This window comes from Scomber scombrus, chromosome 14 (genome assembly GCF_963691925.1).
Source record: "Scomber scombrus chromosome 14, fScoSco1.1, whole genome shotgun sequence".
In the NCBI taxonomy this organism is placed as follows: Eukaryota; Metazoa; Chordata; class Actinopteri; order Scombriformes; family Scombridae; genus Scomber; species Scomber scombrus.
In genome coordinates this window covers 14639703-14650051 of record NC_084983.1, presented here as the reverse complement: position 1 = coordinate 14650051, position 10349 = coordinate 14639703, and the positions used below count along the sequence as shown (strand labels likewise).

Below are 10349 nucleotides of genomic sequence, written 5' to 3'. Positions count from 1 at the left end.
TATAATACTTCATAATAACACACACACACACAAACAAACAAACAAATATATATTATACTGTGTTTTTATATTTGGCTTACAACTTCTCCATGTAATAGATGTCTGCTCCAGAAAGATTTATCCCAGATTTTGCAGCTGAAAAACCTGCCAAGTATGTGCCTGTAGGAGCTGGATACCAGCCAATGTCAGCTGGGGAGATTGTTGTGGGCCATGTGTGTCACTGTGTGTAGCAGCCTCCACTTATGTGTGTGCTAGTGATTATTTGGAGTTGTGCAGAGCTAGTGTGGGAGCAGGCTGCAAAAGTAGTGTTGGGACAGCAGGCTGTAAACACAGCTGTGTGTTGAGGTGAACCTGTAAGTGAGGGCAGTATGCTTTTCCCCCCTTTCTTTTGCAGACCAGACCTTGGTTTAGAGATTAAAATCTTTGTAGATTACCCAGCTGAGTTAGAATTGTCTGTAAAATATATAATTAATATGTGTGTCTTATGATTCTGTGAATTCTACTCTTGTAGCTCATATGACTGCAAATATTGAAATATTCAACATACAAATAACACAATTATAACATTCAAATACAGTTAGTTTGTTTTCAAATGTGCAATTCATCATCGCCTCTCATTTCACAAGAAGTCTTGCATGTCTTACTTGTACCACAAGAGCTTCTGTCTCTGGCTGTGTCTCTTGCAGCTTGTCAAAATCCATGTTTCTGTACATAACAATAATACAGTAACACTGCATGTCTGTGTGTGATGACCAAATGAGGCAGAAATCCCTCAGCAGCTATGCAAACATGTCTGCGTTCCATATGAAATAAACATTTTGTAATTATTCAGCTACATCAACATCTTATGCCTTTATATGAGCTGGAAGAACTCAGTCCAGCGTTGACTGGATCTTGGCTTAGGTTTGGGTGATAACCACTAAGGGCTGACACTACCTTGTGAAAGAAAAAAATACTTAAAATACTATTGTTTGGTTAGCATTTTTCAGCTTGAGAAATCCCAATTTTATTTAAAAATGTATGGCGTATAAAAGTTCAAATGCAATAACTGTATATTGCTTTATTGGTATATCTATGATAAGATACATTTGGTCAAAAGAGTGGACATGCAGATGATCTCAAACTATTTGGTGTCATTCTGTAATGTCACTATAAAATAGATTTTTGTTATGGTAGTAATCTACCGATATATCTTATACAGCATTGTGATACATACACTCTCTTCATTGTTCACTTAGAAAATGTTTCTTTGTGTGTTATGTCTTCTCTATATGTTGTGGTGTTGCTGACGATTGTCCATCAGAGGTGAAGTAAGATACCTGTCTTACACTTATGTCTTTTTTTTGTTAATGCTGTGTTTTGCCTGTCTTGGTTTTTAACATCTTACAACCAAATCAGTGTTCCCACCTCCTTAGCCGTTTGATTCAAAAAGTGATTCATAATATTTAAAACAAATATATTCATAAATTAATCACATTTTAAAAAGCAACAATCATAATGTTAATGCACATATGTGGCTATACAGCAGTAATGTGTCAAGCTACTGTTGTCTTATGTCTACAGGGGAATTTCTGCTGTTATTGTGGGACAGATGGTGACCATAATGAAAATACGGCTCTGTCTTGTGGCCCTCTGTTCTCCTAAGGTCCACTGAGATTCAGCCCAAAGCCAAGCTTGCCCCTCCCTTTAGTAATAACCTTCTCCTAAATGAGTGAATTTATCTCCGGCTCTTCACAATTACCATTCACAACCCATACAAACTGGGACACTGTTGACTTTAATTACTATTCAGTTCTTCCATCCAAGTCTGGAAAAGATGAAGTCTGACTCCAGTTTGTCAAAACAGATCAGTAGGAATTTATTATTTGCTTTAAATACATGTACAGCTCTTTTTTTCTGCCATTGCTCCAATGATCAGTCACTGGCAGGCATCTCGAACTGAACTCCAAATGGAGGTCCTCCAACATGAAAATGTTTCTCAGACAGAATGATTGTGAGTTGGGAGCATGTTGTGCTGGAGTTAGGCTCATGGCATGTGTAGCTTTTTGATGAACCTAGTGCCAGCTTTGCATGAGGCGATTTTTATGGTTATGTTGAACAAAGAACAGAGGTAGAAGCCATCTCTTGAAAACAAGAGGACATCCAATCACTGCAGCTACCCCCAAAAGATTAAAAACAGGCCGTAAGGATAAATGCACATGGATGAGAGAAGAAGAAACTGAAAGCCTTTTGCCTCTTGCTACACACTAGCACGTTGCTAAAAGTGGATATGAACAATGAGAGAAAAGAAAATTAGGTACAGATGATGAGTTAAACACATTGAACCTGAAAACACCTCATCATGTCGGTGACAATCTTAATGCGTGAATCATAGAAATACAATGCATGGAACAGAGAGGTAACATGAAAAATAAATACTGTACTGGTTGCTAAATCCTTGTACATTCATCAGGGCTAATGCATTCAGGCTTTTGCTTCTCACTTGTCTGGCTCATGTGCTAAATTCGCCAAGGTATGACACTTTCCTAGGAGAACCCCAGACTGTTTGTTGCATGATATTTCCCTTGTGCTGAGATGAACAACTTCACAGTAAAATGCATTTAATTTAACAACAGGTGTAGTAGACTTTCGGAAGCACTTTTCTTTCAAAGACACAGAGGTGATCAGCAAATTGAGTTACCCTGAATAACAAAGGGAGTGTGCTGTTACGCATAGCTGCACGCCACAACAGAGTGCTGAACTGCTGGAGAAGCAGGCATTCAGATTAATCACAGGTTTTCATCCAGTTGCTGTTTTGGATTTGGGATGATCTACATTTTGACAAAAAAAAAAAGAAAACTTTTAAGGTAACAACACAGCATAGTGTGAGCTGCACTTGGTTTCCTACTGTCGAAATGTGGCAGCAAGTCCTCTTTTCATATAAATAATGCTAAAAACACAAAAGTCTCCCTCTCACTCACATAAGAACTGTCACAAGAGTCTCTAAAAACCTAGGAGACACATACATACAGTACATAGCGTAGCCTGCATACATACAAATATACATATATGCAAATACACAAACACAATAACCTCTCCATGTGGAATAATGGCATTTCTGGGTCTGAAATCATAATTTTATATAAAAATATATAAAAATAAAAGAAATCAAAAGATGTGTCATCTGAATGGGTGAGAAAAACAATAATCTCCATTGCCGTTCCACTGTGTGATGCATTGGCAATTCACTGAATCAGCGTCTTTATGAACACACACCTTTAGTCTGTCAATGGGATTCACACACATGTCCAGGGGCCATTTTAAAAGCAGCCACTAGATGAGTTTAATACTGGAGTGTAAAAATGTCCACAGACACAAAGAGAGGAACAAGGTCCTTAGCTCTCTGGCCAGCCAGCGAGGTAACATGAGAACTACACATTTATCTATCTACACACTAAGGGATCTCTGACTGCAGGGCCTGGTAAGTGCAAACCTTTTCACCCTGATCAGTTCATCGAGACCTGCGTCACTGTGGACATGGGGGGGTGGGCTGGTCCTGTCAACCCAGGCACATGTTCCACCTTTGTGTATTAATACAACACTGGCGACCAATGGAAGTTCTTTAAAGAATGCAAATATCCTAACAGGAGACGATTAAGAACGTTTTGTGGGTGTGTCTATTGTCCAAACACCTTCACATTCTTACGATAAAACCATTTTTTGAGAATGACAGTACAGCTGACACCTCCACTTACTTTTTTTCGTTTCATGATAAAGAACAACAAATGTGTTCTATCATGCTGTATTTAGGTTGTCTGTCTTGCAGTTCTACCTTTAATAGTTTTACAATTTTGCCATCATATTCTCATCTCATGATCTGGACTTTGGTCCAGTGAGGGCTCCCTGGTGCTGATCATGGATGCTGAGGGCCCTTGGTTGACTCCAAAAGGAGAAACAGCTGGAGATCGAGCTGCCAGTGGAGACAGAGAAGGAGAGAAGCTTGGGGACATTGCTGCTGATGAAATGGAGCCCTCATGACTGATAGGGGACCTGCGGAGTGAGGCCAAGTGGGGGAATGTCCGTCCTATCACAGGAACCTTGGGGGGAACTGACATGGCTCCTGGGTGAGCCACTGATGTGATGAGTGGGGGAGGGTCAATTCTTGGTTTGGGATCCATTTTGGGCTTGGGCTGGAAAGGCTGGCGAGGGTTCTGGTTCTGCTGGGCTGTTTCATCTTTCAGCCTTGCAATCTCTGTGAAGACGTTAGCCAGAGGCTGGAACTGAGGGCACCAGTTCAGCAGATAATCCCAGTTATAGCTTCCACGAAGCTCCTCATCACTGGCAACAATAGCTGTGAGGGAACCATCCACTGAAGGTTTTCCATCCTCAGGGAAGGCGTAATCTTTGGGGAGGGAAATGTTGAGGCCACGGCCTACTCCCAGGTACCCACCTACCTCGTCTCTGTAGACTGGGAGCTGGCCAGAGAGCAAAGTCCCACTGAGACTGCCCCCCAGTTTCTTTCCTTTGAACCAGGTACTGCCTTCCAAAGCTGCTGGCTCACAGGAGATATCAGAGAGCTGGTCAGCATCCTGTTGAATGCCAGAGTCTGGCCCCCTGGCTGAGATGTGCTCCTGCATGGACGAGGTGATAGAGGCGACACGGGGGTATTCGTTTATCATCCTGATTTCATCGTCCTCCGCAGCCTCAGCTGATCCTCTTCCACTGGAGTGAGATGGATCCAGAGAGCCCCCTCTAGTGTAGGGACCCCCACCTGCCCCACTCTGATCTCCAGCATAGCCTGGTAAAGCCTGATGGTAGATCCTCTCACCCCCTGGTCCTGAGCTGCAATCATCCAGCTTCTGCAGGGCAGTTCCCGAGGCAACAGTTCTGTTTCCTGTATCCTGGCCTTTCTTCCTCCTGCGTGACTTCACTACGAACACCACCACAGCCATGATGACAAGCAATACAATGACACCAAGGGACACAGCAATGATGCTAATCAGCAGAATGTTGACATCAGGGGCCAGGCCAAAGTTGGTGTTGGCGACATCAATGGTGACCTGGGCTGTGGTGGTGCGAGATGTATCCAGAGGACTGTGAGCTCTCACATCCAGCGTCATCAGCCTGGCTTCCCGTTTGGCCCGACCCGACCCGCTGCTACTACTGCTACCTGAACCGTCCAACTTGAGGAAAACCACCCCAGTGGTTTTGTTTACATCAAAGTATTGAGAACTGGTGGGAAGGGAATAGAGAACAATGCCATCCACACCTTCATCCTCATCATTTGCCTGGACCTGACCAATGCTCTGGCCTTTTTTGGCTCCCTCTGGAACTTCAAAGGAGAACTCAGAGGATGTGAAAAGTGGATCATATTCATCCTCACCTGTGACAAACACCTGTACAGTCACAGTGGCTGAGTGGTTTCCTGAATCTACAGCCAATGCTACAAAATTGAAGGAATTGATTTTCTCAAAGTCAAAGGGAATTCTGCTTTTGATTTCTCCAGAGTTCTGGTCCACAGCAAAGCTATCTTTTCCCAACCCAGACCGCTCCGCCATGTAGTACTTAAGCTGGCCAAAGACCCCTGTGTCGTGGTCTATGGCATGGAGAACAGTCACAGCTGAATTGGCTGGTTGGTTTTCTCTGATACTAGCTGTCAAGACTTCCACAGGGAAGAAAGGATGATTGTCATTCACATCTTTGACCTCGACAATGACTGGAGTTAGTGCGAAGTGACCCTGTCCGTCTGTGGCCTGGATGATGACAGTGTGAGTGGATTGGTGCTCACGGTCAAGTGCTTGCTGAAGCCGCAAGGCTCCAGTCCATTGGTCCACAGCAAATAAGTTAACCTCGTCACCAGAGCTGATAGTATATTGGACCTCAGCATTGGGAGTTGAGTCTCGGTCTGGCAAAAAGACAACAACAATACAATGAATACATTTCGAGACAAAGTAAGAAATTAATATTGAGAGAGGGAGAAAAGCTGAGACATAACTGGCCAAAAATAGAAGACTTTTGCCCACCTGTGGCAGTTAGTCGTATGATCTCAGTCCCAGCGGCAGCTCCCTCACTCAGTGACACAGTGTATTCTGCTCTGCTGAACACTGGAGGGTTATCATTTACATCACCAATGGTAATCACTGCAGCAACATTAGAGCTCCTCTGCGGTACGCCACGGTCTGATACCACCACGGTGAGGTTGTAAAGGGGCTTGGTTTCAAAGTCAAGCCCCTCAGCCAACAGAAGTGTCCCAACAGTTTGGAAGCCTCGCCCCTCCAGGAATCGTACACTGCTTTCAATCTGGAACGCATTCCCTTCATTCCCATTGGCAATAGCAAAGTCAAAGCCGCAGTTTTCTCGAGAGAGGTCGCTGTCAAAGGCCTCAAAAGTCAGAACTGTTGACCCTGGGATGGTGTCCTCTGAAACAGTAGCCCTGCAGACAAAAGTACATTACATATGTAAGGACTAGTATTGAGGTTACACCATGATAGATCCAGAATCCAATTAATGTAGACTGACCTGTAGTCTGATTGATGAAACACAGGAGCATTGTCATTGACGTCAGAGATTTGAACTTGGACAGTAGTGAGAGAGGACAACGAAGGCGAGCCTCCATCACGAGCTTCAATGACAATACTGATTGATGGACGTTCAGGGTCAAACTCTGCTCTGTGATTGATGAACAGGGTTCCTTAATACAGAAAGAAAAGTGAAGTTACTTCAAAGTTACTGTGAAAGTTTCATTTCAAATAATAATATAATTACATCACATTATTTCATATTATTGAAACTGTAAAGTGATGTAGTAAGGTTGCCTACCATTATTGGGGTCAATATAGAAACCCTCCTGAGTTGATGACATCACTCTGTAAGTGATCTTCCCATTCTCTCCAGAGTCCCTGTCAGTTGCTGTTACTGTGACAACTGCACTCCCCGGTAGCGTGTGCTCAGGCAGAGTTACCTGGGGTGCAAACATTTTAATCTCAACACTTAAACATCAGGGCAAACGAAACATATATGCCAACAACACAGCACATAAATACTGTAAACTCACAAAGGGGAAAATTGCATTTTATATCATAGTTCCTGTTTTTCCTGAGTTTGCGCTAATGTTGAGGTCATTTCCTGAGACACAGTAATAAATATTATATAGGCTCATCGCTGCAACCTTTCCCCAGGCAATATTAGGCAGTTAACTTTTATCACTCCCAATATGTGCCTGTTGGCAATGTACATGAGTGTGTTTTATAGTATGTGTACTGTACATGTTTACAAGTACAGTTTTTTATGTATTTAATGAAGATGTAGTCTGCTTAAGAGCAATAATTTCTGAGGGATACTTAAACACCTATCAACTTTAACAAGGCATTAAGACATCAGAAATTGTTTTTGTTTGTTTTTTAACATGATTAAAGTTGACACATAAGTTTTTAAAAAATGAAACCAACTTTATTTAGTGGTAATCCTACCTGATAGAGATCATGGGTGAATGTAGGTGCATTGTCATTAATATCCTCCACCAATATAGTAATGTTAGCCTCAGTTTGATGCTGGCTGTCTGTGGCTCTGACAGTCAAGGTGTACCAGGTCTTCTCCTCAAAGTCCAGGGAGGCAGTGAGGGACACACCTCCACTGTAGCGGTGAATCCCAAACTTGCCTAAAGATGTTGGGTCAAGTTGCAAGGAGTAGGAGAGGGCAGGACTGGAGTCGACATCGTTACCTGTCACAAGGGTAATCTCTGTGCCAATCAGTGTATCTGATAAAAAGAGAATGAACAAAAACCTGTTAGTTGCAATTAACTTCCTTTGGATAAAATGTTTTTTGTAGTTGTTATACTGTTCCATGATGCACAACTACACATCTTTAGACTTGCACATGGTTTGTCTGGTCAAAGTACTGGTTTTGTAAATTTAAGAAAATTACTATAAACTGGCTGCATACAATTATGAATATTAAGGCCACTTACTTTCTGGGATGCGAACTTCCTGGGGCAAGGGAATAGTGGGACTGTTGTCATTCTGGTCCACAATGATCACTGTCAATGTAGCCGAACCAGCCAATCGAGGACTTCCTCTATCAGTTGCTGTAACTACCAGCCTGTGGGTGGACAGAAAAAAAAGATTTCAGATCATGCTATTTTTAGAAAGAAAATTCATTGTTTTATTTTTTTTTTACCTTTGGTCACACATTCTCATATTGTTACAAAAGAAACACACAAAAAGTTATGAAAATGTTTTGGTGAACAGCAGTTGATTTACAGAGTTTGAAATTGCAGCTTTGCTATGTGATACATCTGGCACACAGATATTGGATTGTACTAGTGCTTGAATCGTCAGCAAACTATGTCAACTTCCTCACCAGCTATCAAAACAAAACTAGGTGAGTGAATATGATTCACGATGTGTTTTTCTTCTAGACATATTTACCTTCATGCAATGGTCTTTTTCTATACTCTGCCATGCAGTGGCTCAAACAGTTATTATGGGCACAATATATATCCATCCACAAAACATGCACATCAAAAGGTTCTTGGTGATTTTTATTCAACCGCATATCTGTTCTCACTTGGTGTGTGTAAAGATCTCACGGTCCATGATGGCTGCTGTGGTGATGCTTCCTGTCATTGGGTTGATCTTGAACAGGCCGCTCATGCCTGATGACTGGATTGAGTAGGTCACCTGACCATTTTGGCCCTGGTCCACATCCTCAGCCACCACCTGGGACAAGGTGGAGGGGAGGAAAGAAACAGTGAAAAGGATGAAGGGATATTTTTAACCTTAGCAACTATACAGTAGACCAAAAATCTGCTTGAGTTTGTATTGTTTACTGTCCAGTTCCTATATTTGTATGATACCTGTATGATAGGCATTTCATATCCCTGTGCTTCTCTCATGTAGGCCACATAATTCTGAAGCTGGAAGCGAGGAAGATTGTCATTGACATCTTGCAGGATCAAGTTGATAGCCATGAAAGATGTGGAGGACACAGTTTCAGCCTTCACTACTAGACGGAGTCTGGGAGTGTCTTCAAAGTCCAGCCCAGAGGAGCTGAGCACCCAGATTTCACCTGGTTAACAGATAAAGAAAGAGGGAAAATGAAGGAGCAGTAGATTATTAAATGAGTGATTGAAATAGTATGTTTGTGTGTGCTGTTTTTTTAATCATGTTAACAATATGTAATTCAGACCAGAATTCACATCTTGTAGGACATCATTTTAAAAAAACACTGTGAGTTATTGTGAGTTTCACCTGTTCCGGAGCTGATGCTGAAGGCCTGCTTTCTGTTCCCACTGAAGAGGCTGTAGCTGATATCCCTATGTGTGCCATCTGGGTGTTCAGCCTGAGCTTGAGCCACAGCTGTGCCTGAATAGTGGAAGCAGAGCAGAGAAAATCATTCCTCACTGTGACCGCAGAGAGATCCTTTAAGTGTATAAAGGAACACATGAACTGAGATGATTATTATATTACTTAATAGTACTGAATTAATGTCTGACCTTTTGCAGCATTCTCCTGTATACTGACATCTCTGGCATTCCTAGAGAAGCGGATGCCGTTGTACGCCACCTCCTTCACATAGATCACCACCACCCCCTGTGCAGATTGGGCTGGGCTGCCCTGGTCCATGGCCTCCACAATCAGCGTCCTCTGAGCCTGGGTTAGATCTCCAAGTGGCTCAGTGGCCTGGATCTCCCCAGTCAGGGAATTGATGCTGAAGCCCTTTACTGGGGTGGCAAAACGGTAAAACACAGAGCCGTTGGCTCCAAAGTCTTTGTCCTCAGCCTTCATGGTGGCCAGAACCCGCTGGGACCGCCTGCTGGAAACTTCAATGATTAGAGGATCCTGGATGAAGAAGGGAGTGTTGTCGTTCACATCTAGGATAGTGACTGTCACCTAGAAAGGAGAATTTGCAGATGGGTTAAGAGCAAAGTTTATTGCAAACAATCATCATAAAAATATAACTCAACAAAGAAATAATCTCCTAAATTCAACATGTGAATCATAAATTCAAGACTTTTTCAAGCATCAATTGAGCCTCATTTACCTGGGCAGAGGTGTTCCTGGGTGCAGCAGGTGAAAGATCGACAGCAAACACCTGGAAACTGTATGATGCCCATTTTTCCCGATCCAAAGGTGCTGATGTGGTAATACGACCAGTGTTCTCATCCACAGAGAATGCTCCGTGAGCCTCTTGGCTGAGGAAATACAGCACCTTTCCATTCTGATCCTCATCAGAATCTGTGGCTGACACCTGGAAATACATCAATACATATTTATGATTAAATGATTATGTTGTTTTAAAAAAGTGAGCTATATGTCAGTGACATGATTGCACAAAATAAAAACAAAGCTGTTCTTATAGGATAGCAGGTA

The 10349-nt window shown here is 42.5% G+C and overlaps 1 protein-coding gene across 1 annotated transcript in view; it reads right to left on the bottom strand.

Annotated features, from left to right (window-relative positions):
• Positions 1–3093: 3093 nt before the first annotated feature.
• Positions 3094–10349, bottom strand: part of LOC133994001 (protocadherin-16-like) — an 82943-nt gene continuing 75687 nt past the window's right edge. Inside the window, exons 19-29 of the mRNA XM_062433161.1 lie at positions 10021–10227; positions 9473–9869; positions 9228–9341; positions 8834–9045; positions 8545–8696; positions 7946–8076; positions 7449–7735; positions 6799–6940; positions 6499–6670; positions 6003–6412; positions 3094–5884 (exon numbers count right to left, since the gene is read on the bottom strand). Coding sequence (XP_062289145.1) covers positions 3837–5884; positions 6003–6412; positions 6499–6670; positions 6799–6940; positions 7449–7735; positions 7946–8076; positions 8545–8696; positions 8834–9045; positions 9228–9341; positions 9473–9869; positions 10021–10227 — 4272 coding nt within the window. The 3' untranslated portion in view covers positions 3094–3836. The remainder of the gene's footprint in view (positions 5885–6002; positions 6413–6498; positions 6671–6798; positions 6941–7448; positions 7736–7945; positions 8077–8544; positions 8697–8833; positions 9046–9227; positions 9342–9472; positions 9870–10020; positions 10228–10349) is intronic.